This window comes from Kwoniella dejecticola, chromosome 7 (assembly GCF_000512565.2).
Source record: "Kwoniella dejecticola CBS 10117 chromosome 7, complete sequence".
Classification (NCBI taxonomy): Eukaryota; Fungi; Basidiomycota; class Tremellomycetes; order Tremellales; family Cryptococcaceae; genus Kwoniella; species Kwoniella dejecticola.
The window spans coordinates 1,397,631-1,424,377 of NC_089307.1; the positions used below are offsets into that span (position 1 = coordinate 1,397,631).

General features: G+C 48.2%; 10 protein-coding genes across 10 annotated transcripts; 7 read left to right on the plus strand and 3 right to left on the minus strand.

Annotated features, from left to right (window-relative positions):
* Positions 1-438: 438 nt before the first annotated feature.
* I303_106151 (uncharacterized protein) lies at positions 439-1,942 on the minus strand (the record flags this gene model as incomplete). The annotated part of the gene is made up of 6 exons (XM_018409453.1): positions 439-538; positions 636-740; positions 880-1,263; positions 1,392-1,449; positions 1,528-1,763; positions 1,848-1,942. The coding sequence occupies 6 exons, from the start codon at positions 1,940-1,942 to the stop codon at positions 439-441; spliced, it is 978 nt and encodes a 325-aa protein (XP_018261726.1).
* A 915-nt stretch (positions 1,943-2,857) lies between these two features.
* I303_106152 (uncharacterized protein) lies at positions 2,858-4,051 on the plus strand (the record flags this gene model as incomplete). Its single annotated transcript, XM_018409454.1, has 5 exons — positions 2,858-3,369; positions 3,471-3,503; positions 3,586-3,621; positions 3,697-3,887; positions 3,978-4,051. The coding sequence occupies 5 exons, from the start codon at positions 2,858-2,860 to the stop codon at positions 4,049-4,051; spliced, it is 846 nt and encodes a 281-aa protein (XP_018261727.1).
* Positions 4,052-4,456: 405 nt separating this feature from the next.
* On the minus strand, positions 4,457-8,258 carry I303_106153 (uncharacterized protein; the record flags this gene model as incomplete). The annotated part of the gene is made up of 5 exons (XM_018409455.1): positions 4,457-4,794; positions 4,920-5,317; positions 5,417-6,435; positions 6,505-7,877; positions 7,955-8,258. The coding sequence occupies 5 exons, from the start codon at positions 8,256-8,258 to the stop codon at positions 4,457-4,459; spliced, it is 3,432 nt and encodes a 1,143-aa protein (XP_018261728.1).
* Positions 8,259-9,730: 1,472 nt separating this feature from the next.
* On the plus strand, positions 9,731-11,893 carry I303_106154 (uncharacterized protein; the record flags this gene model as incomplete). Its single annotated transcript, XM_018409456.1, has 6 exons — positions 9,731-10,399; positions 10,472-10,717; positions 10,823-10,919; positions 10,996-11,186; positions 11,261-11,378; positions 11,523-11,893. 6 exons carry the CDS (start codon positions 9,731-9,733, stop codon positions 11,891-11,893), a joined length of 1,692 nt encoding a protein of 563 aa, XP_018261729.1.
* Positions 11,894-12,262: 369 nt separating this feature from the next.
* I303_106155 (uncharacterized protein) lies at positions 12,263-15,443 on the minus strand (the record flags this gene model as incomplete). The annotated part of the gene is made up of 3 exons (XM_018409457.1): positions 12,263-14,401; positions 14,476-14,895; positions 14,970-15,443. 3 exons carry the CDS (start codon positions 15,441-15,443, stop codon positions 12,263-12,265), a joined length of 3,033 nt encoding a protein of 1,010 aa, XP_018261730.1.
* Positions 15,444-17,006: 1,563 nt separating this feature from the next.
* On the plus strand, positions 17,007-19,318 carry I303_106156 (uncharacterized protein; the record flags this gene model as incomplete). Its single annotated transcript, XM_018409458.1, has 10 exons — positions 17,007-17,256; positions 17,359-17,403; positions 17,477-17,580; positions 17,641-17,800; positions 17,861-17,948; positions 18,025-18,288; positions 18,354-18,398; positions 18,468-18,641; positions 18,706-19,051; positions 19,130-19,318. The coding sequence occupies 10 exons, from the start codon at positions 17,007-17,009 to the stop codon at positions 19,316-19,318; spliced, it is 1,665 nt and encodes a 554-aa protein (XP_018261731.1).
* A 691-nt stretch (positions 19,319-20,009) lies between these two features.
* I303_106157 (uncharacterized protein) lies at positions 20,010-21,043 on the plus strand (the record flags this gene model as incomplete). Its single annotated transcript, XM_018409459.1, has 2 exons — positions 20,010-20,023; positions 20,110-21,043. 2 exons carry the CDS (start codon positions 20,010-20,012, stop codon positions 21,041-21,043), a joined length of 948 nt encoding a protein of 315 aa, XP_018261732.1.
* A 1,054-nt stretch (positions 21,044-22,097) lies between these two features.
* I303_106158 (uncharacterized protein) lies at positions 22,098-23,169 on the plus strand (the record flags this gene model as incomplete). Its single annotated transcript, XM_018409460.1, has 2 exons — positions 22,098-22,120; positions 22,203-23,169. The coding sequence occupies 2 exons, from the start codon at positions 22,098-22,100 to the stop codon at positions 23,167-23,169; spliced, it is 990 nt and encodes a 329-aa protein (XP_018261733.1).
* A 1,023-nt stretch (positions 23,170-24,192) lies between these two features.
* Positions 24,193-25,110, plus strand: I303_106159 (uncharacterized protein; the record flags this gene model as incomplete). Its single annotated transcript, XM_018409461.1, has 1 exon — positions 24,193-25,110. One exon carries the CDS (start codon positions 24,193-24,195, stop codon positions 25,108-25,110), a length of 918 nt encoding a protein of 305 aa, XP_018261734.1.
* A 538-nt stretch (positions 25,111-25,648) lies between these two features.
* Positions 25,649-26,726, plus strand: I303_106160 (uncharacterized protein; the record flags this gene model as incomplete). Its single annotated transcript, XM_018409462.1, has 2 exons — positions 25,649-25,674; positions 25,775-26,726. The coding sequence occupies 2 exons, from the start codon at positions 25,649-25,651 to the stop codon at positions 26,724-26,726; spliced, it is 978 nt and encodes a 325-aa protein (XP_018261735.1).
* Between the last annotated feature and the right edge of the window lie 21 nt (positions 26,727-26,747).

Sequence of the window (26,747 nt, forward strand, 5' to 3'; positions counted from 1 at the left end):
CGTTTTTGGGGATTTGGGGTGGCTTTCTCGTGGTAACGATCGATCAATCAATATGTAGGAAGTGGATAGAACCGAAGGATGGAAACGTGAAACCTGTTTTAAGGGGAAGGAAGGAGTACAGGAAGTGTAGAAGTGATGTACTGTTATAATGTCGTAAGCATCGAATATACGATACATACAACTTTATTGTACAAGCAATCGATCATAAAGCAAAGTCACGACATGCAAAGCATGAGAAGCCTAATCGGAATGCACATTGATAAGCGACTTGCATACGCACGGAAATATGATAAGTTAGTGAGAGTCTCGTGTAAATAGATGTTCTGCCTATATCGAGATATGTTGAGAATCTCGATCGATCCACATAATATTGATCTTATAACTGTCCTTAATTGCGCTTCCCTCGTGCCTTCCTCCGGCTGTGTAGCGTTTCCATTCTCAAAAGGTAGTTCTTCGTAAATACAATTTCAGGACTAGGTCTTCGCCATCAGCGGACCTTGTGAGATCCACTTTCTCGATAGTAATCACGACTCTTGACCTGTCTCGGAAATGACACCGTCAGATCAGCTACTGTACTGTACATGGCAATGATATTACGCGACATCGGTCGTCGAGATGGGTAGTATTGGACTGACTTTTGAGGCTTATCAGCCAATTTCAAATGATCGAACCACGTCTTAGTCTTTTGAAGGTGTTTCGGATACTCTTCTCTCAGCTTCTTTGGCAGATTGTTGTCGAGGCTGAAGACCAGAAACATCAGTCTTGTTAAACTATACACCACTTCACATCACGCCCTGTCATCTTGTCGTTTCGTTGTATGTTCTTCCTTTCTCTTAGCGGTAGTACGGGATGAGTCCATATCGGTTGAGAATTACTTACCATTGATGTAGATGTTGCATCACTTCGAAAACCGTGATCCCAACCTTATTCTCAAACTCGATACAAGTATTGGACGCAGCGCCTGTGGCAGTGTCTTGCGATACAAGCTCAATCTCCAGATCTAAGGTTAAAGTCGTATCTGGTGGCTGACAACGAAGGGCCCGTCCCAAGGGAGGATGAGAAACAAGACTCCCGTTGATCTGTCGAATCTCGTCCTTCCAAAAAGTGATCAAGGACCTGGTATCTTCCAAGCCCTTACACAAGTAATCCAGCATCTTCGAACCGAGCGGCACGGATAGATAAGGTGTATGCAGGATTTCTCGTAAATCCTTCTTCGCTAATTGTTTCAAGTGGACATAGAGAACCCGAGGCGTTGTTTTAGGACTGCAAAGTTGCAATATGCAGCATACAACGATCATCAGCTCTCGTCAGCTCAACGCTATACGATGACTTCTTACGTGATGTATCGTCAAGGGGCAGACTTTGGAGTTGCAGATGCTCGGAGTACTCACGGGAAAGACGACTCCCCAACTTCAAGCAGTTGGGCGAGATCGATCTGACTGTTCTTCGCTGACCGTCAAACGATATACAACCAATCAGTCCATTATATCACCGCTAGCACCGTTCATGTTCCAAAAATATCCTTACCAGGTATAGCGAACTGCCTGCAATATACCTTATCACACGTATCTGCGTGACCCAGCACACTCCAAAAGAGATGATGCCAACTAATGACTTTGGCATCTTTGATTGATCGGGTAAATTCCTGCTTGAAACATAATAATCTGTAAGTTCTCGCGGTATATGCTCGATAGACTGTCGAGCAGCATTTCGCGAATGACAGATGGTCGTATGGGTGCGCTAGCTGGAAGATGATCTTCTCTCTGCGGGATACGCCAGGTCAGTCATAAGTTACTCTTCTTACTGTACTCTTGGACTCGAAGCTGACGAGAGAATCATCGACTCACAGCATCTCGTGAGGGAGGTCCTCTGGTGTAGCAAATCGACGATCACCGCTGTCCTTGGGACTGAGATTGAGGTTGTGCTTTGATCCGCAGGTCATACTGCTTGCAGCAAGTTCGACGAGGTTGGCAGACGAAGTATCGGTGGCAGAGTATAAGAATGGTTACAAGATCGAAATGGGAAGAAAGGCAGCGATGACTCGACTCGAGGATACTGTTTGCGCCCTCACTTTCCCAAAAAGGTGTCCATCTAGCTATGACCCTACTTGAAGCTTTGAGCCTCAAACAAACGGCAAAACACTGCTTTTTCTCATAGGGATATATCATAGCCTGTCAAAACAAAGTGCGTTGAGAGCTTTCTATTGCAACGTAGCCACATGAGCGTTTCACCATGACTGCAGTGAGCGACCAAGATGCGTGGCGATGCGGTGCTGCAGCTGATTGATCGTCCCAGACGGATTTGGCCTGACCGCGGCAGCCGCTGTCCCCCTAACTAGCTGATAAGACGGTCAATCCCAGGCCTTCTCATGATCGAGATGATTTGACTCGGGGATACATCTAGCGTATAAGGTTGATCCACTCAGGAGTTCTAGGCATACTTGATTGCAAACATCGAAGTCTCTATCGCACAGACACGTGTACTTCACTAACAATACACCGAAAACTCCAGTGGCGAAGTTCGTAGCCAGAAGCGCCTTCCTGCTAATTCAACTTCATGTTGAGGCTGGCGTGGATTATGAATAATGTATCATCCTTTGTGACTGATTGACAGGAATCAACTCATTCTCGGTCTCAGCTGCGTCAATGCGACCTCCTTTGATCTTCAAGAACGACCCGAAACCAACTATGCGCCATGTGCGCTTGAGCACAAATATACTATATACATCGAGTAGGGGCCATAGCTTCATATGTGCACTAACTTTTTCCAATTTCGCCGAAGTGCACTAGTATCGCCACTTAACTTATTTTCATCAGCTCATCTCACCCTTACTAATTAACATCCCAAACAAGAGAAGATGACCTCGATCACTCCTCCCAAAATCAACAGAATCCTCCCGAGCGCCGTGAAGACCGATGAGAATCAGTCGCATGCAATCCCAGCTCAAAAATCGTCAATCATTGCCCCTTCTTCAATGTCAATGTCACGAGGAACCATAATCGGTAGGGGACCAGGAGATACACCTCAAAATACTCCTGCAACCAGACCCATTCGCTCTATTGGCATTGGCAGAAAATCGACTTTACCTTCATCTTCAGCTACCGGAGCTGGACCCGGAGGAGGTGGCAGCGGCGACGCCGGTGGTCGACCGATCACTGCGGCTAATGCACTGACGGCCAAGGCCATCAGGGGCGGAGGACGTGGAGCTTATTTGAAGAATGGAACACACGAGCCAGAGCACGCTATCACGCCTGGAAATACCCTGAGCAGCTTGGATCAGATCACTAATAGGTTAGCTGATAATTTGGGTGGGATCGGTGAGGCCGGAATTGGTGTTGATACGGATAATAAGATTGCTCCTACTTACGAGTGAGTCAATCATCCGATCCCGCGAAGCCATGTCATGAGCAATCTGCAGAGGTGGGCATATCTGCGTATGGTGACTAATATGGCTCTGATTTTATCCCTAGGAGGAACTTCAGAGCTGGACTAGGCGAATTACAGTGTGTCTTCCAAACGCCTTTTAACCTCATCCCACATGTTGTCTCCCGCTTGCAGGGCTGATCACTTCATATGTCTGTGCAGCCGCCGTCTGTCTTCCCCAGAAGTCGACGGTACCAAGTAAGTCCATCCTCGCTTAGCGATCTTCACTGCACAGACTCCGACGTACTAATTATGGGATCATATGAACGGTAGATTACAGCCAAGTCCAATGATCTCCCCAACTGCACCATCAAGCTTGATTTCAGCCTCTGCAATTCGTCCAGCCGGATCCCCCGGCTTAGACCTGAATGCCAATACCAACTTCAGTGTCAATGACTGGCCTTCTTCATTCTCCGATCTGGACGTTCTAAGTAAAAGCGGCTCTGTAATCTCAGGTACAAGTAGTGAGTGTCAGCACAGTATGTAGAGCAGAGTAAAACGTAACTCACAACGATGCACTTGAGCTGATTATCAGTGATGATTTGATACTATAGGACGAGGACCGATCTTGCCCATCCATACACCCCTTGAAAGCTCAAAAACCCCAGAGAAGGAACAAGCGGACTAACTCTGATGGACCAAATTTGCGTCTGTTCGTCGTTGCGAGCAGCTTGTATCACATGCGTTGGGAAAGACAGGCTTCAAGTATCTGGAAAAGAAAAACAAAGACAAAAACAAAAACAAAACAGAACAAAACTAACAAGGCACACGAGTATCGTATTCTACATTACTGTATTGTGGCGATAAGATGGTTTGCGTAGCTCAGTCACGCCTGTAAAGAAAGACCAAATGTACTGTAGTTCTGTACTGCGATACATAAAGCAGTATTCAGTATGCATGATATGGCAATCTATCTATTCTTATGTATACAACAATATCACTGCCATGATGCAATCAATCTACTGTACTGAGTCTTACTCGTGATCGGAATCGCAAATTCCATCATATCGTTCATCTTGTTCTCGATCATTGTTCAGTCCTCTTCGACAGGATACCTAGTCCTTACTTTGAACGCCGCCTCATGCAGCGCGAAGAACATCGGACCTCTTCTATCCAACTCATCTTCCGGATGTTCATCCGTCGAATATATGAAGGCTTCTCGAACAGCCACTAAGTTAGCTTGCATCTCCTCGACCTTCCACAGTGGGATCGCAGCTAAGATCTGTTCGAGCCGATCTAGCTCGGTCGGTGCGATACGGACTGAGAATTTGGACCAGTCAAGGTAATTCACGAAAGGGTAATGCGACCCTTCGGCGATTAAGACGGGGATACATCCTGCGTAGATCGCATCGTTTGTTCGTGGAGACCAGCCTGTCCGGCATATGCCTCAATCATCAGCCAATTCTGCCTATGCTGATTCCGTCGTGCCAAAAACAATAGAGATCTCGACGATTGGTTTCATCAGGGTGAACAAGTAAAGAAAGACGTTGACATACCGGCTATACCTCTAGGTTGCGGACAGAACCTAGCATTGTTCAAATCATTCATATAATCCCAATTCTCAAAACTGCTTTGCGGTCCTTTTCCTTTCACTAATTCCCTCTCGCCGGCTCCACCTCGATCACAGGTCAAGCGTAATCGATCGGATTTACCTGTACCCCAATAAGTTCCGGACCAAGTCAAGAGATGATCCCTCTCTCTAGCAGGTTTGACTTGTCGTATATCCGAGAAATGGTCTTTCAAGTTGATCGATTGACATGTCCGAGCGGGGATGACTACGTCTTGATGAGGTCGATAACATGGTGAATCGTAATCTCCCATGACTGACCAAACGAGCACGTTGTTCAGGATCCAATCGGGATACAGAGGTTGTTCCCTCGCGGACCATATTTCCCTACATTCCAGAACTTTATCAGCTCATAGCTCGCGTATGTACTGTACAGTCAGGCTGGGAAGTACGATGCTTGACTCCATTCGGATTGGGCTCACTCACCAAGCGAAAGCAACGCAAATCCCCCAATCATGAGTCAGAACTAACGCGATAGTCTTTTCACCAGTCTTCGAACCCGGTATACTCTCCAGTGCATGATGCATACCGTCATGTAGCAGAAATTCCGTCCCCTTGCATTGTTGGTATACCGGCACGATGATCAACTCAGCTTCTTCTGCCGGCACTTGCAAATGCCTGAGAGCCTTGTACATGATCGAGTCCGCCGAGAAACAATGTTTGGTTTGTAGATTATGGCATGAGGAAGCTTCTATCGTTTCTTGCCCTTTATACCCATCGGCGACGTGCACTTTGATGAAATTCGGGTTGACTCGCAAAGCTTCCCTAGCTGCGGGCAGAAGGATATCCCTCCAATCTGTCTTGTTCACCGCATTGACCAGAATAGGGGAATATCCAGCAAGGGATCCGAGATGCGACTTGCCTTTCCCCGTATCCGAATCGGGTGAGGCGATCGGGTAGAGGGATAATATTGGATTCTCGCGTTTCGGTTGACAATGATCTGCTTGGACACATTTACATTCGCCAGTCTGTATACAGATAGCAGGTGAATTGCAGTCGTTATAACATGCCGGCAAATCCTTCAGAGCCCACGAATGGGGTTGAGATTTCGTGTTGGCTCCGTGATCGCCTTTCCACACATGTGCTTCTTGGCCGTTCTCCACTTTGTTGACAGCTTGTTTTGCCACGGAGAGTCGATCAAAGTTGTGCATTACTGCTTTCTCCGCTTGACCGCATAGATGCAATCGCCGAGAAGAGTTGAAGGGGATCTGACCGGTAGAGCCGAATCGTATATCCGCTGATTCGTAGTCGTCCAATAATAACGGCCAGTCTCCTTCCGATGGACAACAGAGAATATTCATCCGCGTGTCGAAGTGAGGGTCGATCCACTTCGTAGTAGGTTCGAGGGTGAAATAGGTAGAAGAATCCGTAGAATTGGAGAGAGCATGTATCTGTTTACCGGTGTTTGGTATCAGAAGTCGAAGGAATGACCCGTGTCTATTCACCTTTACAACTATAAGCATACTGCTGAATGTCTGACTCCAGATCCGCTGAGACAGCTGAATGAGACTTACTTCTACGTCGAACTCCATCTGTCCTTCCAAAGATGTCTTCGGGAATAGCTCTAAGCCAACTTCATCCTGGTCGTCCCTCCGATATCCAAGATATCCCATGCCTTTTTCTTCCTCAAAGATGACCCGCGCTGTTCTCTCATTCTTGTTGGCGCCTGATACTTTGTGAACAATGAAAACACTTTGATTCCAGTTCATCGCGGTGACCTTCTCTCCATCGGCTGTGCAGTGTCTTCCATCTTCACACTTGACATGGTGGATCCAGCCATCATGATCGAATCCCAAGTTCACTGTACAGCCATCCAGCTTGGTCAATTCCTTATTGCGCTCATCCTCGACGAAATGATCGATCAGGTGGCCATTCTCAGCTGGGAAGTCGGCCGTGGGGGAACAGTGGTTCTGATGCCAAGTCCTAGAGTATTCAGCTATATCCTCTGATAGAGTCTGGAGGGCTAAGCCTAATCCGACCGGCGCAGACAATTCGGGTTCCCAACCTAGTTTCTCTTTCGCTCGTTCATTCGAGAAATTCGGCATTTGTGGCGAAGATGCTGATCCGATATCGCGAAGCGGTGACATGGAATGAGCTTCGGTTCGAAGCAGCTCGACTATATCTTGAGTCTGCCACCTCTTCCCATACACCAGATTGAACTCTTCTACTTCCCCATCCTTCTCTGCGCCGAACTTCGCGGGATCCCCAATACGGGATATAGCCTTGCGAATCCCTTTGATTGCGTCGTCGATATGTAGTAAGTCGAGAGAAGGTATATCAGACGAATACTGGATCGGCAGACTGGTCAGAGCATTGGTGAGTAACGAGGGGATGAAAGCGTGGGGAATAGATCGATGTTGTGGATAACCGTATACCTCGGGGAATCGCAATATCATCCCGTGTACGATCCCTTCTGTTGAGGTACTGCTAATGAAGTCTTGCAACGCTGTTTCGGCATCAAGTTTCGTCCTGCCCAAGGCGTTGGCTGGGTTTTTACCGCTCAATTCGCTGACTCCTTGTTCTTGAGGATACACGTCCATCGAGGATCCCATAATGATCCATGGGGTCTTCACTCCCCTACTGCATATCCGCTTTCTGCTTTTGCTCAGGGTGGTGCCAATTTGATCGAGTAGATGTTTCGTGCCCTCTACGTTGACCTCGTGACATTCATTCTCCTTGGGCGCACACCATGCTTCCAAAGATACGGCTGCGAGATGTATGACTCCGTCGAACGAGCTCGATGCGAAGAGGTCTGATAGGGCTGGTGAAGATGAGAGAATGGAGTCTTTGTGGTATATGACTGAAGCTGGGAACGTTGCTGGTCGAGGAGCGATGTCGATCACATGTACGATATAATCATCAATCAGAGATGGGATCAGTGATTGACCTATGCGTCAGATCAGCTTGAGCACATTTTAATGTTTCGATAGGTGTCAAGCTAGAGATCGAGATATGATTGCCCACCTATCTGCCCAGCTCCTGCTGTTATCAACAGTGTCTTCCTCGTGTCCTGCTTCCAGCTCAGCCAATCTCCAACTCCGCCAGGGTACCAAGTTCCCAATTCATCCTCGTCTTCCGCTAATTCCGCTAAGCCTTCCCAAGGACTGTGAGTCGTTCCTCCAGTGACCTTGATCGGCCGTGGGCTGTGTGAGTCGAAGTCGGACCATTGACGATACAGTAAAGCAGCGAGAGGGATGAGGATGAGAAGTGCAAGATAGCGTGGTTTGTGAAATATAGCCGAGATCACTTTTCCCAACGGCGGGGGCATACTCATGAAGAAGGAAAGTCGGGAAGTGGAACACTATCGCTACAATACTCGGTATAATCGAAATGACTGTGAGGGTCAGACCTGAGACGTTTCAAGATGAGCTAGAAATGACAGCTTGATTGATTGGCATTGGAGTCGAAAAAAAGGAGCAGACTGGAATGCGATCCACTGTACTAGCGAATGGTTGCCTGTGAAGGAATGGTATCATCGCCCTTGCATCGTATGAGTGTGTTTGATGGGAATCATTGAATACCACTGTAATCATCAACAATCAATTCAGACTAATCTTCTAACCGCAGTTTGGGATGGTTTTTAGCGTCCTTTAGCCCTTTAGCTTTCGTTTAACCTTACATGACCTGAGCTAAGCTGTCTTCCTTCTTAATCTTTTTCATGTTCTCATATTCTTTCCTGCCATGCGATGACATGTCCACGCAAAGTTGTGCCATACATGTCATGCTATCGTCGTCAAGGATTACGGATGAATGGCTAGGATTGATTGTCTGTGTGTGTGAGACTTTTCCTGACGGTGATGATTCTACCTCCACTTACTCATCTTTACGAGATGACTCAAACGGAAACAAGGGGAAGACGAGAAGGACCCTGAAGTTTCACATGCCTTACTAGGAGATGCCTCAAATAGGTAAGTTGAAGCAAGTGTTTCGCACCGAGTCGGTTTCATCCCACTTATACAAAATACAGATTGATTTCTCATCATACACAGACACGAGCCTCCGTCAATATACGAGAACTATGCAAAGATGGTCATTAACAAAGTCAAGAGCCTGTCGGCGGCACGGTCAGCTACCGGCACGATCCCGCCGGACTTCCAATGGCTACCGCTACACGACAGACCCCCTCTGCGGCCCATGCTCACTCGCCAACTGTGATGAAGTCAATGAAGATCGCATTGAAAGCTGACAATCCCCATCCAAACGAGAAGAGTAATGATACGTGAAGGGATACGCGCTCTACCTGATGATCTGCGGAAGTCTCACTTGCTATCGATGAGTCAAGCAGAATCAGGGCAGGACCTGTCCGAACTGAGATTTATGACCCCTCACTATAATACATTCGAAGTGATCGAATCCAGTCTGAGACTCAAGCAAGGTACGGGACGATCATCAATGCCTCCAAATGGTCAATGCCTCGTTGCTGATGATCAAAATCTTTAGGTTTTTCGCTTCAGCTTAGATCAATCAGTATAAAGCGCTGGACTGTTGAAGAAGCTTGTTCCCCCATTCTCCGATTGAGCACTACCATCATTTGATCTACACGGACGTACATACATATACACACACCCAAGGGCCTACACAGATATTTGCTTCTGTGTGCCTTTATCAAAGGACCCCACTAAACACACGTCCTTTGTCGACGGCGCGCTCCTTTCTTCTCGGCTGCACGACCTCACATACGGCACAACGCGTTCCCCCTCCATCACCATCAATCAATATTAACGATTCAAGTCGCACAAGATGATACCTTTCACCCCTCCAACAGCTTACGTTCGACTTCCCATCTCATCCCCTCCTTCCGAAAGCTCAACAGCCTATTCCCCGTGCTCCTCTCGCTCATCTTCGCCCCAGACCCAATCATACTTGCTCAAATCCTCTCCTCTGGCTTACCCGATGTCCTCATCAAGCAAGCGATTCCGCATTCGACCTATCCAAGCATTTATAATTCTGTCAATATTACTGGTGGTCTCATTACCATTACTGCATTACAGGCGCGAAGAGGTGAAAGGGTATTTCCAATCAAACTATATCAAAACGGATATCTCGCAAAAACACATTCCTCCGCCTAGTGGAGGTCTATCCGAGCATCTGAAAATCCCCCTAACGCTTGAAGCGAGGTTGAATCACTTGTTGGCGAAGCCGGCATTATGGCAGTGGGAGATGGAGCTGCAAAATCGACACCAGTGTCCCTTTTACACGTTCTCGAGGAATACGTATTTCTTCCATGATGGTAAACCCGAGCAATGGGAGAAAGTCAGTCCGACCGAAATCAGGAGATACAGATCTAAGATGATAGATTACCTACGGACGGTCGAGCGGGAAGGTGGGAAGCTGGTCTGGGACGATTCGATGGAACGTGATATACCGCTTGAAGATCGACGAGGAATCATCTTAACAGGTGGTGAAGGTGTGAGTCAGCCTCACACACACGCATGATCAATTCTACTACACAGACAAGCTGACGAGATAAGAGGTATCCAGAAAAGTCTTGCCAGGTTGAAGATCAATTTGCACATGCTACGTAACATACTTCGCACCACGCTTCCGATAGAGGTTTATCATTTTCCGGACGAATTGCAAGATGCGAATGAACGAGCAAAGTTGGTTCAAGAATATGATATCAGGCTGAAGGAAGTCAATGGTAAAGCGCCCGATGGCAAGAGCTGGCTCATCAAGAACTCGGCATTCTTGGCTAGTAATTTCACAGAGTTCGTATACATGGACAGTGTGAGTATCGCCGGGGTTTGCACTCTGTCTAGATCTATTCCGAACGAGTGGTCGAACGAGCATAATTTTAGATCTTGGTAACCGAAGCTGATTCGCTATCATCAGGATAACATCCCTCTGGTCGATCCTAGAACGTTGTTCGATTCGATAGAATACCAACAAAGCGGAAGTGTATTCTGGGCTGATTTGAACAAAGATCATCGTGGGTTCCGATCGCCTCATGTGCAGATACTCCGTGGTTGCTGACCTGTCGTCTGTGGTGAAAATCAACTTCGCAGCCGATAACGCTATCTTCCGAATCGTGGGCAAGACATGCACCGATGAACACTGGCCCGCTGAAGCTGGACAAATGTTATTCGACAAACGTGGCAATAGCGGTCTGAATTTGGCAATCCTTCATCTGTCGAACCACATGATGACTAATCCGGACATGTATGGGTTCCTCAGTTACGGCGACAAAGATACTTTTGTAAGTTGCATCGCGCTATTGTCACCACTATCATGAATCCGTATCGGTTGATTATTCGTTCATCATATTCACAGAGATTCTCATTTTACGCTTTGGGATTGCCGTACCAACAAGCACCCAAGATCTTCGCTACTACCGGTGGGTATCAGACTCAGAACGGTGAAAGTTCTTTAGACTTCTGTGGGCATTCGAGTGCGTGATTTCCCTTCTCTTCTCATGTCCATAGCGCGGCCGAATCCGGATTCGCTTTCAAGGGTCATATCATACCTCACAAACTGCTCCCCGATCCCCAAACGATTGTCAGCTGATCAATCCGGTTCGTATTGCGAATCCCAGTGATTCAATGGGGCTTAACACCCTTGTCTGCGCGACACGACCCCTCATACCATCCACCACCCGCTTTCTTACATACGATCCTCGCTAAACATCGACAGAACCTTCAACCGTCCAAGCTGTTCTCGCACATCAAAAGACCCAGATTAGACGGTATCGCCGAGCCGTTATTAGTCAGGACGCTATACGAATTCACGGGTGATTGTTTTGCTTTGACGCTGAAAGGACCTGATGGAGCTCCGGATGCGGAAAATTCCATGAGGGATGGCCAAGGTGTGGATATGTATCCCCTGAAAGATGTGTTGAATGATGGACACGTTTGGAAAGAGGTTGAAAGGCTCAGTGAGGATTTCGTCAAGATCAATCAGAATTAGAAGTAGGAGAGGTATCGGTTTCGGCCTTTCTATTTGTTATTGGATTCACTCATTGAGAAGGATTTTGGGAGGTGGTCAATCCCAATCCTTGTAATATTACCTACTTACTACATACATACTATTACTATACTCGCTCAGGACATTCTGATCATACAACGAAGAGTATACCTAATGATCGCATATTTAAGCTGAAGATCACATATCACATGCATGAAATCATAGTATACACCCTGGACTGATCTGAATGAACGACTTATGGTAAGCTTGAGTCACAGTACTGTACATACTGTACAAGCAGAACACGGAAAGTGTTATGATTGCACAAGAACTCGTATGTGAGCTATACATAAAGACACGGCCGATAGCGTCTCATCGCATAACTTCCTTCCCTTTACCTTTATTCGTACTCTGACCCGCACCCGATCCTAGGCCCAAGCCAAGACTTCCTACTCTCAGTCGGTTATCTTCCACCCACCTGTAACTTCTATCCACCCTGGTCCTCATCTCTTCTTCTTCTTGCTCCTCATCACCCGCACCCGCTCCCGCGCCCTTTAACGCATTCATATCAAATTGGAACCTCGAATTATTCCAAGCGGTTTGCGGCTTGGTCTCTTGCGATTCTACTTTTACTGGTACATGCATATGCGTCTGCGTCTGCGTCTGCATCTGGAAGGGAGACATCAATCTCTGCGGTCCAACCCGAGCATGAGGATGTGAGGACGAAGCGATATGATTGATCGTAGGTGATTTGAGTCTTCTTAAAGCCAAATCATGCGCTGAAGTCGGTGAATCCTCTCTTCGTCGTTTTCGTTCTGGTTGATGGTCGAGATGTCCCAGCTCATCGGGCGATTGAGGGGTATATGGATGTTGATACGCTGGTGATCCCGCGGCTGCAGCAGGTGTCGGACCAGGGGTAGGGAAAGTAAATGGCAAAGGAGCATTTTGAGCGAATGGGGTCTGTACACCCGGAACCTGTGTTTGCGATGTAGAGAAAGGCTGATTCCAGTTAGCCCATGCTTGCGATTGCGATTGTTGTTGCCGTTGCTGCTGCTGTTGCTGCTGCTGGCTGAATGGGTTCGGAGGGGGATTTAGTTGAGTTTGCGGGACGTTCATACCCCACATCAAAGGATTGAAGTTGTTTCCAAATTGAGGCTGAGGGTAAGAGCCCAAAGGCATACTGATATTATATTGCAACGATTGTTGCTGATTAGGCTGAGACTGACTGGCTTGTGCGGCAAATTGCATCATCATATTGTTGAACATTTGTTGGGCCTGCGCCTGCGCCTGCGCTTGAGCTTGCGCAAGCGCTTTTGCTTGGACAGTCGGGTCCATCATCGGATTGAAGCCACCTGGACTGAATCCGCATGAGGTATTTGCGGTCCAATGTGGCTGTTGGGCTTGTGGGAGCGATTGAGGGATGGCTGACGGACCCGCCTGAGCATCGATCCTGCGCCTTTCGATTTTTGCCTGTTTTACGAGCTGCTGCAATCTCTTGTGGCCACCCTTCCTATTCCTTCTAGAAGCCATTTTGTGCAGATACAAAGCATTGTGACAGGCTTTCCCAATGGGCATAGGTGCCGTACTATCCGGATAGACGTCGTCAGTCTCTTGCCTGAATAATGAGGGAGACCGTTGTCGTTGTTTAGCCTGACGTATATTTTGTGTCAGTCTTGATAAGGCGGTCGGCATAGGTACGTCAACGTCCGAGCTATTGAGATGCTCCTCAATTTGTTTCAGGAAGGTAGATGAGGTGTTCGTCGGCGTGACTTGTTCGCGATCTGGTAATTCGTGAGGCCAGCTGACTCCGGTGCTTAAAGGGTTCATTTGGGTTTCAGCTGTACGAGGGTCGATGGACATTGGTTGGGGTGACCAAGATGTTTCTCGCTTGGGCGGGTCAAGAGGGTTACCATTGCCTAGGTGGGGCGACGAGAGGACCTCGGATGTTCTGAGAAGGGGTGCGATAGGTGCGAAAATAAATTGGTCTAATCCGAACATGGATTGTTGCGGTTGTACTATTCCTATCTGTTGTTGTCCAAGAAACGAAGGTGCGGCTATACTTGTATTCTGCATCGGGAAGTGAAATGGTTGATTGTGGTTGTGAGTGGGTAGTGTAGACGGCTCAGGAGAGCCGTCAGACGGATAAGGAGTTACAGTTCTCGCTCGTAGGGCTTTAGGTTGAGCGAGATAGTCTCTCTGGGTTGGTGTGTTCGATCTTTCTCTTTTGACCTGTTTCTCCCTTTCTCTCACCCTCATCTTATTAACCTTACTTCTAGGAATCTGTCTGATGGTTCGAACACTGGTTGCTTCTGACGCGTAACCTTCCTCAAAGCCATGTCTGGAATCGCTGACCGATGACTGCGAAGCAGCTTTCTTCGGCGGTGGGACATATGTAAAAGGATGCTGCTTGGTCTGTCCAAGGAATAGAGGTCTGTCAGGATCCAATGTTCGAGGGTTTCTTCTGGGCTTGCGATGATACTGGGAGGCTGATGTGGAGGGTGTGACGAGTTTCTGGGTTTGAAAGGTTATTCGTCAACTTCAGGGCGAAGGTCCTCGCGTGATGCATAATTACTGGGAGCACATACCAAGGAAGAGCCCTTGCTTCCGTCCATCTCCTCTTCATCAGTTGCCTCATCATCCGTGCCATCATTCCAAAAGCTCGATACGGCGTCTGATACGACATCAAACGCTGGACCTTCTTCCGCAGGACGTGCAGGTTCTGACCCAGGATAAGGTATGGGTGTTCGGCTTGCTCTACCACTGCAGCTCACCTCGGAAGGTTGGATATTGTTCAAATTGCCCGGGATATAAGCGACACCACCTTCCTGGTGCAGGCTGGGTGCCTTGGCATTTAGCGATGGCGGGAGACGTGATTGCTGGAGGAAGGTAGCTTGAGTTGGAGTGCGTACTTCTGGTGGATCGGATTCAGGAGAATTATATTGCCCTTTCTGGTATGAAGAGAGGAAGGAGTATATGAGAAGATTGTCTTCATCTTGATTTGGATCCTGCGAAACATAATCAACCTCCGAATAAGCTGAAGGTATAAAGTATCATCGATAACATTTGCAGCGGTACTTACTTCTTCATCTAGTTCCCCGTCAGCCGATATCTTGCCCACTAGCTTGTTCAGACCCAGCAACTGCTTATTGGTGTTATCCATACCAGACAATTGCGATAATAGTTCCCATTCACTCGAGGTATCTTCACGCATTTTCTTCATCTTGAGTAGCAGAAGTTTTCTCGACCTCTTGTTGTTCTTCTTCTCCGTCGGTGATATAAGCGGGTATGGAATGGGTGGAAAAGCCGGTTCAGATTGTTTCCAATCATCGCGTCCTACAAGAGTGGGGAATTCTGCCCCTGTGATAGACGCTGGAGCAGCTGCAGACGCGGATTGGTTACGAGATAGTCCAGCTGTTGGGAAGTTCGGGGCTGAGTGCGTTGGAGAAGGAGGTCTCGCGTCGGGCGGCGGACGAGTGATGACGAACGGTAATGGATAAGGGGCGTGAAGTACTGCTCTTGCGATACGAGCATCTTGCGGGGCTGCTTTAGGCATTGTAGATGTGAATTAGATGCTGCCTTTATCGAAGTGCCGAGTCGCAAGCTGGACAAGAAAGAGAGATAATATGATATTGAACGGAAGGCTAGGTGAATGATACACCCACTATATGCATCATGATATACTCATACATATACAGTCCTCGCAGAAGACGACGGCCTGGGTGAGATTGCCTTTGATGGGTGTGCCGACGTACAGAGGGTACATGTTGACGAAGTGCTGAAGTCGAAGCAGGCGTGTTTCAAGACGGGTACAGTGGGGGTCACCATCATTGTTATACTTCTGAGTACACACAAGTCAGATCAGTAGGCTAGCTGTGAATGGCGATGTGACATCGACAATGATTTCGTATGTCGACAAACGTATACACAATCAAGTCTCGTATTGCTTCTCGGGTGATTCGGATCGCGGCCGATGGATGGGAATCGCAATCAAACGTTGAGGATGGCGATCTGACACTCTTGCGGAAGTCTATCCGCAACCGCATCCGCCAGTCCACCACGATTGGCCAGTTTATGAGCAGCATCTTGTATATCACGATGAGCGCGATCGTAATCCTGTGCGAGGCTGGCTTCGCCAGTTTAACGGGGATGAGGTATCACGGTCGATGCGGAGAAATCTGTGCGCATAGGACGCCGGTGGAGGTAGAACGCAAGGTCCTTCCGTTTACAAATACTTGACGTCCATCGTAAGCTGCTGATCTGGCCGCTCGCCCAGTCGCTAACCTGTAAATCACAGGTCTGCTCACGTTGACATAGGTCCGACCGTCTTGCCAAAAGCAGTCTTGGGAGATGATGGACCGGGGTTGTTTCATGCCGCAGAATGATCTAGTGAAGCTTGCAGTGTCATTTGTGCCATCGGCTGTGCCGAAAGCTAGTGAGGAGTGATTCTCCTGATGCCAGCGTCTGCTAGCATGCAGGGAGCTTCGTGAGCTTCCCGGACTCATACAGATTGAGGAGATAGCGAAAAATCGGAATTGCCTGCGAGAGATGGCACCGGGGAGCTATAACATCGAACATTTGATTGGTTCATGGCACCGTACGTGGATTGCGTCACTCTTGCCTCTTTGCTTATCATCAGGTGATCTATCACTGTTCTAGTGCTTGGATCTTCTGGGAGATAAAGCTATTCCGAAGGTAGAATAGGATCGCGCAAGGGAGAAAGCTGAGGAAACATCGAGACAGAGAGAGCGATACCGTTCGGGCTTTGCATTACCCGAACAAGTCCAAGGAGATCAGTATGGTGTCGCAGAAGATTCCGACCCTGAATGGAGTTGAAAATACGGCACTTTGAACTCCTTCACCCTTATAAACGGAGATCAGCAATCTTATCAAGATTCCAGTTCATGAGATCTATCCTCTTCTTCTGCTAGCCTCCCCCTTGGCGACACATGAGGCAGTATCGGCCACAAATTCGATAGGCAGGATGTGATCATCTGGATGGCGACCAATGGACGTATATATACCGACGAGATCAAACCCTCGGGCTAAAGGTTTTTAGGGAAATCAATTCTCGCTTAGATCACTGATCCCTTGCTCCTCATAATTAAGCGATTACACGATGGATCGATCAAAGTCGCTCGACGAAGATAAGTTTGAAGGAGTCGTCGGAACCGCCGAGGTTGATGACGGTCAACCGAACGTTTCCGATGTGGACTACGACTTGGCCGGAGCGATCGCTCATGCCGTCAATCACAGAAGACTGAATCCTAGGCAGATCCAACTCACTGCTATAGCTGGATCTATCGGTGCAGCGCTTTTCGTTGCTATCGGTGCCGGAGTGCTATCTGGACCATTGTGTCTACTCATTGGTGAGTGATGACGAACTTCTGACAGCGACACAGGGAAAGATCCAGGAGATCCGAGGAAACAGCAGAATTGTCAAACTCGACTGACAAATTGTTCGCCACTAGCTTTCTTGTTCTGGGCTTCGGTTGTATACTCTGTTGCACAATGTCGTAAGTGGACCCATTCATTTCTGGACGTATGACCAGGAATCATGAATGTGTATGCTGATTATTGGTTCCCTAGAACTCGAAATCGTGACCTTGTTCCCCTTGGACGGATCGTTTATCCGATTAGCCGGTCGAATGGTCGATCCTTCTTTGGGTGTCATGGTAGGATGGAATCATTTCGTGAGCGATTCTACTTGTACTGACTCCGGAACATCGCTGACTTGTATCTGACATATAAAGTTCGCTCAAACCTCTTACGTGGTATTCGAAGCTACAATCATCAATACCCTAGTTGAATATTGGGGATACAACCAAAGTCCCGCGATCCTGATCACTGTCTCGCTCCTATTCTATTTGGCTATCAATGTATATAGAGCAGATCTTTTCGGAGAAGTTGAATGTGAGTCTGAAAGCCCTTCAGTCTCTGTCTTTATCCACTGACAAAGCTCCGCCTCACCAGTCTGGCTCGCGTTGGGCAAGGTTCTATTGGCGGCCGGACTGATTTTATATACCTTCATCGCCATGCTTGGAGGCAACCCGCTGCACGAGTCAGTCAGATCGTCTCATCTTTGGCTCGAGGTCTTAATAGGCATGGAACCCAGCTGACACTTTGACAATTGTCAGTCGTTTCGGGTTCCGATACTGGAAAGACCCCGGACCTTGGGCAGGAGGTTCTCATTCTGGCAGATTACAATCATTCATCAACGCTGTCAATGTAGCTGGCTTCGTCATGGGTGGGCCGGAGTATATCTCGATGATTGCTGGAGAAGCCAAAGATCCCAGAAGAACAGTACCGAGAGCGATCAAGACTATTATGGCCCGTCTTGTCATTTTCTTCATCGGCGGCTGTCTTTGTGTCGGTGTTCTGGTCCCTTACAATGACAAGACGTGAGTTGCTTTTCCGTTGCTTATGCCCATCCAATCGGGGTGCTTGCTTACTTGTCCTCGTACAGCCTCGTCACCGGATCTTCTGATACCTACGCTGGAAAATCACCTTAGTGAGCTAAACACTTGCGGTACCTCTTCGTCGAGTTATGATCTTGTTGCTCACAATGGACGTCTCATAGTGTCATTTCGATGACCCGACTGCAAATCCCGGTCTTACCTTCCATCGTAAACGCCGCACTACTCACGACCATTATTTCGGCCGGTAATGCCTATGCGTTTAACGCTTCTCGATCTTTACACGCTCTCGCACTCGACAGGAAAGCGCCAAAGTTCCTCACTCGGGTTAACAAGAAGTGCGTACCGTGACTCCGCTTTTGTCGAATCGCATGATCTTGTCCGCTGACATAGGCTTGCTAGGGGTGTTCCGTACGCATCCGTGATCGTAGTGATGGTCCTCTCATGCCTCGCCTATTTAGCTCTTGGATCCGGATCGGCGAAAGTATTGAACTGGATCCTGAACTTCTGTACGGCAGCTACCATGCTGAACTGGACCGTGATGGCTATAACCTGGGTCCGCTTCAACGCAGCTATGAAGGCACAAAATATCGATCGAACGACATTCTTACCGGTACCATCGAAGCTTCAGCCGTACGCCGGGTATTGGGCTTTGTTCTGGGCTCCTGTGTTCTTGTTTGTACAAGGGTACGCGGTCTTCTTGAAAGGGAACTGGGATGTAGCTACGTTCATTTTTAACTACGGAATTGTGAGTCAACCCTGTCAGGACTATCCTATCCCCGTTCGATAGGTATGTACGGGGCTGACTCGGCTGGGAATCCGATAGATCGCCTTGGCCGGTGGTATCGCGATTGGATTCAAGACCTTTGGAAAGACACCGTTTTACAGATCAAAAGATGTGGATCTGCAATCTGATTTGGAATTTTTCCAAGCGCTGGACGATCATTACCAAAGGCAAAAGGACGAGAATCCGCCTACCGGCGTCAAGGACAAAGTCATGGCGAAACTGTTCTAGTGGTCAATGTGGTACTGGGAAGCTATTCCGACCTTGTGGGTAAGCTCGTGACGTGGGTGAGAGCAGAGTAAATGGGTTTAGCGATCTCTTATGGTATGGTGATTCGAGGTAGTCCATATCCGTGCTTGATCCGCCCGGATTTAGTATATTCTACCGCATCAGGAGCATCTTTGTATGAAACTTCCAATAACAAATCTGCTGGATCCGGACTGAATGTGCACCAATAGCGTCTGGATTAGCTGGTCGAGCTCGTGATGTATCAAGAGTGTGAAAACTTCTTCGATCCTCTCATTCTGATGCTCACTTTCCCAGAACCAGGAGTCCTGTCTCTGGACTCCATCACCCTGCCAGTCACTGAGGTGGCGAACAATAGGGTGAGTTGTAATAGGCAATGCTCCTTTCTCATATTGATGATCTCTGATCAATGTTCACTGTGCTACGTATATAAGAGCTCTCCGTTGATTGGTGTGGAAGGCTCTGATTGCTCAACATGCGAGGCTTCGGCAGGTATATATACGGGACATAATTTGCTGAGGTACGTCTCACTCGCCATATTGTACTGGATGCGCCACTCAAACACGATCCGACGTTCCTCATTTGCAATTGACTCAGAAGCAGCTGACCTTGTTGTGATCTCGACATTGGTTTGAAACTACCAGCGACTGTATTGGTCTTGAAGCGGACTCGTCAAATGTCTGAGGACAAGTAAGTTGAAGAGCACAGCGGACAATGGCAGGACGTCCGGCTGCACGCTTGGCCATATAAGCTGACACCATCACCAAAAGCGACAGTCAGACGGCTCTGCTAGTCAACCGTGCTTCTCTGGACAGCACTGGACACCAGGTCGGCGAGTCCAGATACGTGGGGCTCTTGAATCCGGAGAATGTTGTGAATTTCCATTCACAGGGCAGTGGAAATCGTCGAAACCTGACGATCATCAGTCGTCCATCTCAAGGCTTCGATACCGTCATCTTTCACAGCCAATTATCGCTCGTTGCCGGTATTACTGAAGTCACAGATACCGGGCTATCTCAAGCCACGTCGTCTGTCATCGTTGGCGATGGAATACGGCTAGATTTTCGCAGGGTCCCCATCCTCAATACAGCCACGCAACAATCTCGCAGCTCATTGGAATCTCGAATGATTGCCTTAATCAATGCCGACCGTCCTGATTTGGGAACTGTCTTTCTGAAACCCAGGGATACGTACTGCCTTCCCTCGCAATCTGCCAGACGAAAAGCCTTTATAGAAAGGATAGGTCACTCAAACTATTGTTTCTCCCGTACCACGAGAACAGTTGAGGACACTGACCTCGTCGATGACACTGCTCGCATTGTCGACGCCTCGGAGCTCATCAACCTAGCATTCGATGAACAACACACCTTACTGATCCCCACTCAAATGACCACCAATGATGAAAGTCCAGTTTCCGTCATCTCGGGGACCATCACTATCAAGAACATCTTCCAGACCGGTCAATCCCACAGCATGTTAATCCCCGCTCTGCCGACCAACGGCTTGCATAAAGAGGTCTTTAACACCGAGGATGGCGGGCTTTTGCTATTGGAAGCCGGCAGAAAGTCTTCTACCAGATGTTGCGATATCAAGTTCACCTTATACGCTGAAGAGGGGATCTACATGCGAGAGTCTTTTACCTGTGAAGCCGATGGTAAACTTGTCGAAAGCGAAAACTCGAGCGTTCGCCTCAATTTGGTGCAAAATTGAGATGAGTGATGATCAGGAGAAACAACTTTGGCATGAGGTTTCGCGGCATATGCGATGCGTCGGAGTCAATGATTACATGATACTATAAAGATGTGCACGGTACATGCTACCCATCGTACTCATACTGAGTCAGCTAAGCCAGAAGTATTCAGCAGCGGACAGTCACTCACAATGAACCGGATGATTCAGAACTTCTTCCCACCCGTTACCGATCGTGTAGCACGCTGCATTGACGTAGTCAGGATCAGCACCAAATGCATATCACCAGCTGTGCGGTGAATACAATCATAGGGTTCATGTATTGTCATAATATCGAGGCCTTTTTCCTGGGTACAACGCCTTGTACCCGTGTCAGGGACCCATTTCGATTTGATTGGAAAAGCGAGAGACATCTCAGCAAAGTAATTCTGATGGATAAGGAGATGGGGCTTAGGGACCCATCTGTGTAGTCTGCGTACGGACGGATGTCAAGACAGTGATTATGCAAGCCAAGACACATAGCCCCGAGATTCGGCGAAGTTTGTACAAGTATTCGCATACTGTATACATGATGACTGCCACATCAATCGCGATTTGTCGTTACTGAACTTAGTGATACTATTGGTATACCTTGAGCTATGCTACCTAATAGCGTCACATATTTATGCACTCAGTTCGTAACAGATAGACCTTATTAGCCAGACCAACCTCCACACCCGACGTATTCAAAACCTCGTCATATGGCCTTGAGGTAAGGCGAGAAAGGGTGGTCAAATATAAACATTGCACCTTTTTCAAGAGGCCCACTCGAGGCTACTGTAAGGAGCCTGTAGAAACATCCTTTGTTCGGCGTGGAAGGCTATGTTAGTTCATCGCTGACACTGCAACAGATATAATATGGGCTATTATAATGTGCAAGAACGAACACGATTTCCCCGTTTTCAGTCACCTTACAAGATTCACCTGCCATTCAAGTCTCACTTATTTTCAATCCCGATAAGAGACAATTGGCTTTCTACCGGTATTAATTAGCTTTATTCAAGTCTACAACACACACATTGTGGCCCAAGTCAGGATGTCAGATACAGACGATGGCTCGTAAGTCAACAATCACAGCTTGTGTGTACATTATGGACACTCCTCACACGGTATGCGCTGACACCTTTGCTGAACGTGATAGAGGAACGGCTTTGGTACTCACCGTGGCTAAGCTGGACGCTAATGGGAACCAGACTGGTGAATACATGGATTACAGTAACGGTATCTTGACCCCTGAGAGCGCAGTAAATCTCATCTCCCGAGACAGTCAGGGCCGTCGATCCTTCACGATCATCAATCGTCCTGACTCCACTTTGGAAGTCAAGATCTACCAAAGCCAGTACGGCTTGGACCCTTGGTGTAGCGGAGTGTGGGACGTGGACAACGATCCAGAGTCACAGGAGATCCAAACCATTATGACTGAAAGCGGACGGCGTCTCGGGTTTCGAACAATACCGATCAAAGATATACCCACCCAGGCATTGCGCAACCCAACGGAATCATCGATGATTGCTTTGACCAATTCACACCGATCCGACTGCGGGACCGTGTCTCTTGGGGCTCAAGATAGATACTACGTGCCCCAAGAGCTCAGGCAACCACTCACATACATTGAAAGGCTAGGTCATTCTGACTATTGCGTCGTTCGTACCATGATAGGTGATTTTGAAACTTACCAAATCAATGATGCTTCACGTGGGCCAGAGCTAGTCTTTGGAGGCCGGTCGGCCTTCTCCCTCTCTAAAATTTCAGAACGGCAATTGGCCGCCACTGGTCAGGCCCCCGACTCCCAAGAAGAGGAGACTTCCGTAATCTCGGGAGACTTCACTCTGAAACATTTCTTCATGAAGGATGGATCCTCTATCGAGCACAGACCGATTCCCCACTTCAGACCAAACGACTCGTATGAAGAGGCTCTAGACACACAGTACGACGGCGTGTTTCGCTTCCGCGCCACCAGAAGAGGTGCTACCAGGCTCTGCGAGCTCGAATCTGCCTTAGTCTTCCCAGATGCGGCTTTCTCGCATGAATCCTTTACTTGTGTAGCGGATGGTGGACCTGTTGAGAGCGACGTCATGAGCGTCTGCCTCAATACGCTACAAGACTGAACGATGATTGGGGAAAGATGTTCCGCCAGGAGATTTCGTCAATTTTCAACATAGCGTGCTTGGCGAACTACTGTACTCACGACCACTACTACTTTATTCAATATCCATGCGTCATTATACATATCTCGTATTCTGCACCGCACTTAGGCTGAGCCGACAACAGCAGAGCGCCTCATGACAAGCAGATAGGACCTTACCACGGACCGGATGATTCAGACGATATTAATCTCTTACTTCTCCAGTGGCTTTCAGTATTCCCTAGCATCGATACCAAATCAAAGTCGCGACCTGCGCCTTGTACAATACCACAGGAACGGACAGTCGTGATCGTCACGAGGCCTTCTCTTTCGCTACACCGCCTGGTCGCCACAATATGTCAGCTGTACTGAGTGAACGGCACATCACACGCTAACCATGCAGCTTACGTCCGATCTCATCGGATAGGGAGCGACTGCATCGTTTTGGTCCGTTAGCGTCATTGCCCGCGACGTCACCATACGCGCCTTTGTTGTATTCCTCTTTCGAAGTGTCTATCATCACATTGCTCGTCTGGACAGACATAGAGGCCACCAGCCAGACACACTCCAAGTGTCCAGATCAATCAGAATCATCAATGCAGCAATGGCCTTGTTTCTTACAACATCCTTTGTACCCGCTCCTCTGTGGCTGAAGAAGGCAAGGTGATAGCTCTGATGACGGATACACTTCATGGAGCACTTGCTCTACATAAGAATGTGTTGACGACTCATAGGTACTTTCATGAGCCACCACACACAGCGCTCATTGTCTTCATTTGTTCTCTGACAAGACCAAGACGAGACGACCCCTTAAAGAAGTAACATAATTTAGTGCTGAAGACCTTCCATCGTAGTGAGAGATATGCAAGCGTGAGTGAGATCCAAATCTCACGGTGAAGAGAAACAACTTTGACGCCATCAATGACATAGCAACCAGAGTTACCTGTCCGTCGTTCTACGACGGACTGATGCTACCGGCCAAACACAAGACCTCCAGCTTCCTACCATGACCCATCAGTCCTTCATGGATGAGGACTGGCAAGACAAGAATGGCTATTGGCACAAAACTATCATCAGTAGAAAGCCAGTAGATAGCGAAGACCATAAAGACGTCCTGACAATCACCGAAGGTCATTACCCCAAAGTCGAAGGCGTTTTCCCGGACGCCGTTACCTTAGATCACTATTTCGACCCGGATACACCCGTCGATTTGGGGAGCTCGCAACTTTACTTTGGCCATACGCTTCCCGCTTCCGCCGCCGCGACAACTGCTTCGATACCAGGCAGTCGAGTGATTGCTGTTGAGTATCTGAACCCCAGGTCCAAAGAACCCCTCGGTCTGGGAACAATCTATATGAAGCCAGACGACTACCACCGTATCCGTACAGATGGGACAACTGATTCTCGCATGATGAGAATCGGCCACTCTGATTACTGCCTGATTACTCCTGGTGGTTATAAAGAATGGCAGAACGGCGAAGTGCATGGTACGCTCATCGACGTCTCACAAGTGGCGTCGCACACGGTCGGTGGGCGGACACTAGGCTTGAGCGTGCAGACGATAACCGAAATGATATCAAGTGCAGGAGACCAAAACCAACGCGTATTTCGTTACATCGGAAGATGCTTCACTCTAGCCAATCCAAGCGCAGAAGATCGTGAGGCTAAACGACGGTATCCTATCGGGCCCGTGAGGCCTGGAGAGACTAGCGATACTTGCCGAGCTTTTGGTGATGACAACTCGAACAGCGCTTTCCTCTATGTGAGCAGAAGGGCGGATACTACCTTGTGTGATGTCAGCGTTAATCAATATGAGCCTGGGGGGCATGGTTGGGGATCTTGGGAGGAGTTCACATGTGAAGCCGATAACCGGAGAATCATGACCGGTAATATCATCATGCAGCTTTCCGCCTACGATGACTAGGGTCCTCTATTTGAAGGATTACGGATTTTGCACTACGAGCCCATGGGCGCCGTCAAGATTGCGATATCATTTTCTCTGCTAATGTGACGAAAAAGACAGATAATCTCAGTACTTTCTGAAGAGTATCGAATGAATTCTGCATCGGTGTTGGCTCTCATTTGGTTTCCAACAAGACCGTCATTACTCGCATTCACTGAAGGGAGGATATCGCATTAGAGAGCCTCAGTCTACGTAAGTATCTACACATATACTCAAACGTAGCAAGCTGAGAATGGTCCTTTGTGTCCGTCGTCAGCTCTTCGCCTTTGTTCGTTGCAGAAGATGAGTAGCTGGACTATTTCCTCGTGTAAGGAAGGCAAGCACCACGATGCTAGGTCCAGCACATTCGCTGCCCTCCATACATATATGGGACTGCGTTCCCCCGAGAAAAACATACTTTCTTGACCATATCCATCATTCGCCACCTATTTAATCTTTTGCTCGATTGCCAATCAGATCCTGAGTCCTGCACAGCTATCAGAATTTTTGTACACACACGATGCCACAGAGAATCGTAGTGCCCAAGTGAGTCGTTTCTCGAGGCCTCTTGACAGGTGCACGCCTCTTCGCCACCGCAGATGTTTTGAGGATTATTAGAATAAGCTGACTTGCAGAGAATCCATAGTCAAGAGAATTTCGACCTCCAAGTGACGTCTGTTCACGAGTTCGACTACAATGGCCATCCTGTGCAAAGCCGAATGCAATTACCTCCGCTCCGCAAGAACACCTTCATGACTCTGGAGCACACTGACGATTCCGGGATGGGGAGAATTACGATCATCAGCAGAAGAAGAGCGGATAGGGAAGAACCTGATACCTTGATGATCGCGTCAGGTAGAAAAACGCCTGTGTCCGGGGTTTATAAATCGGCGCATTTGCACTGTCACAGATGGCAAGATGAGCCCTGGGATATCAATAATTCATGGAACATTGAATTCAGCGACGATTTGTCAGGTGACACTGCGCAAAGTCAGAGACAGACGCCCGTCCCAGATGATCAAGTGATTGTCATGACCCAGGGACCGGCAAGCACACAGGGAGACATCTATCTCAAACCTGATGATCAAGTTCACTGTCTCAGGCCAGATGAGACGGTCGACCCTCAGTTCCGCAGAATAGGTCATTCGAATTACATGCTTTTCACCGATAGGGTTCGGCACAAGGAAGACGAAGGTATCCTCTTCGACGTGACCAGGGTGCCCAGGTTCGATTACCAGAACCACACATTTGATAATTTCTCCGTACGATCTTTGAACGAGTACGGATCACAGGCTCCAATACACGAACACCTGGAAGGATCGGTCAGCTTACAATTCGGTATGTCTTCGCAAGCCGGTCGCACGATGGTTTCTACATTCGGACCGGACGAGTGTGAGATTCTGGAATTAAGCGATGCCAGCGGCGTTCCGTACACCTTTGCTGTGACGAAGAGGAAGGCCCCTGGCTTTTATGATATCGACATCTCGCCCTCTCTTGGCCTTGACGGGAGTCCTGCACCTTGGGACTCCTTCACTGTACAAGCTGATTCAAGAGTATGCGAAACTCCTTGGGTTCAACTTCAGCTGACTTCCAGTTGAGCCGCTGCTGGACAGGAAGAT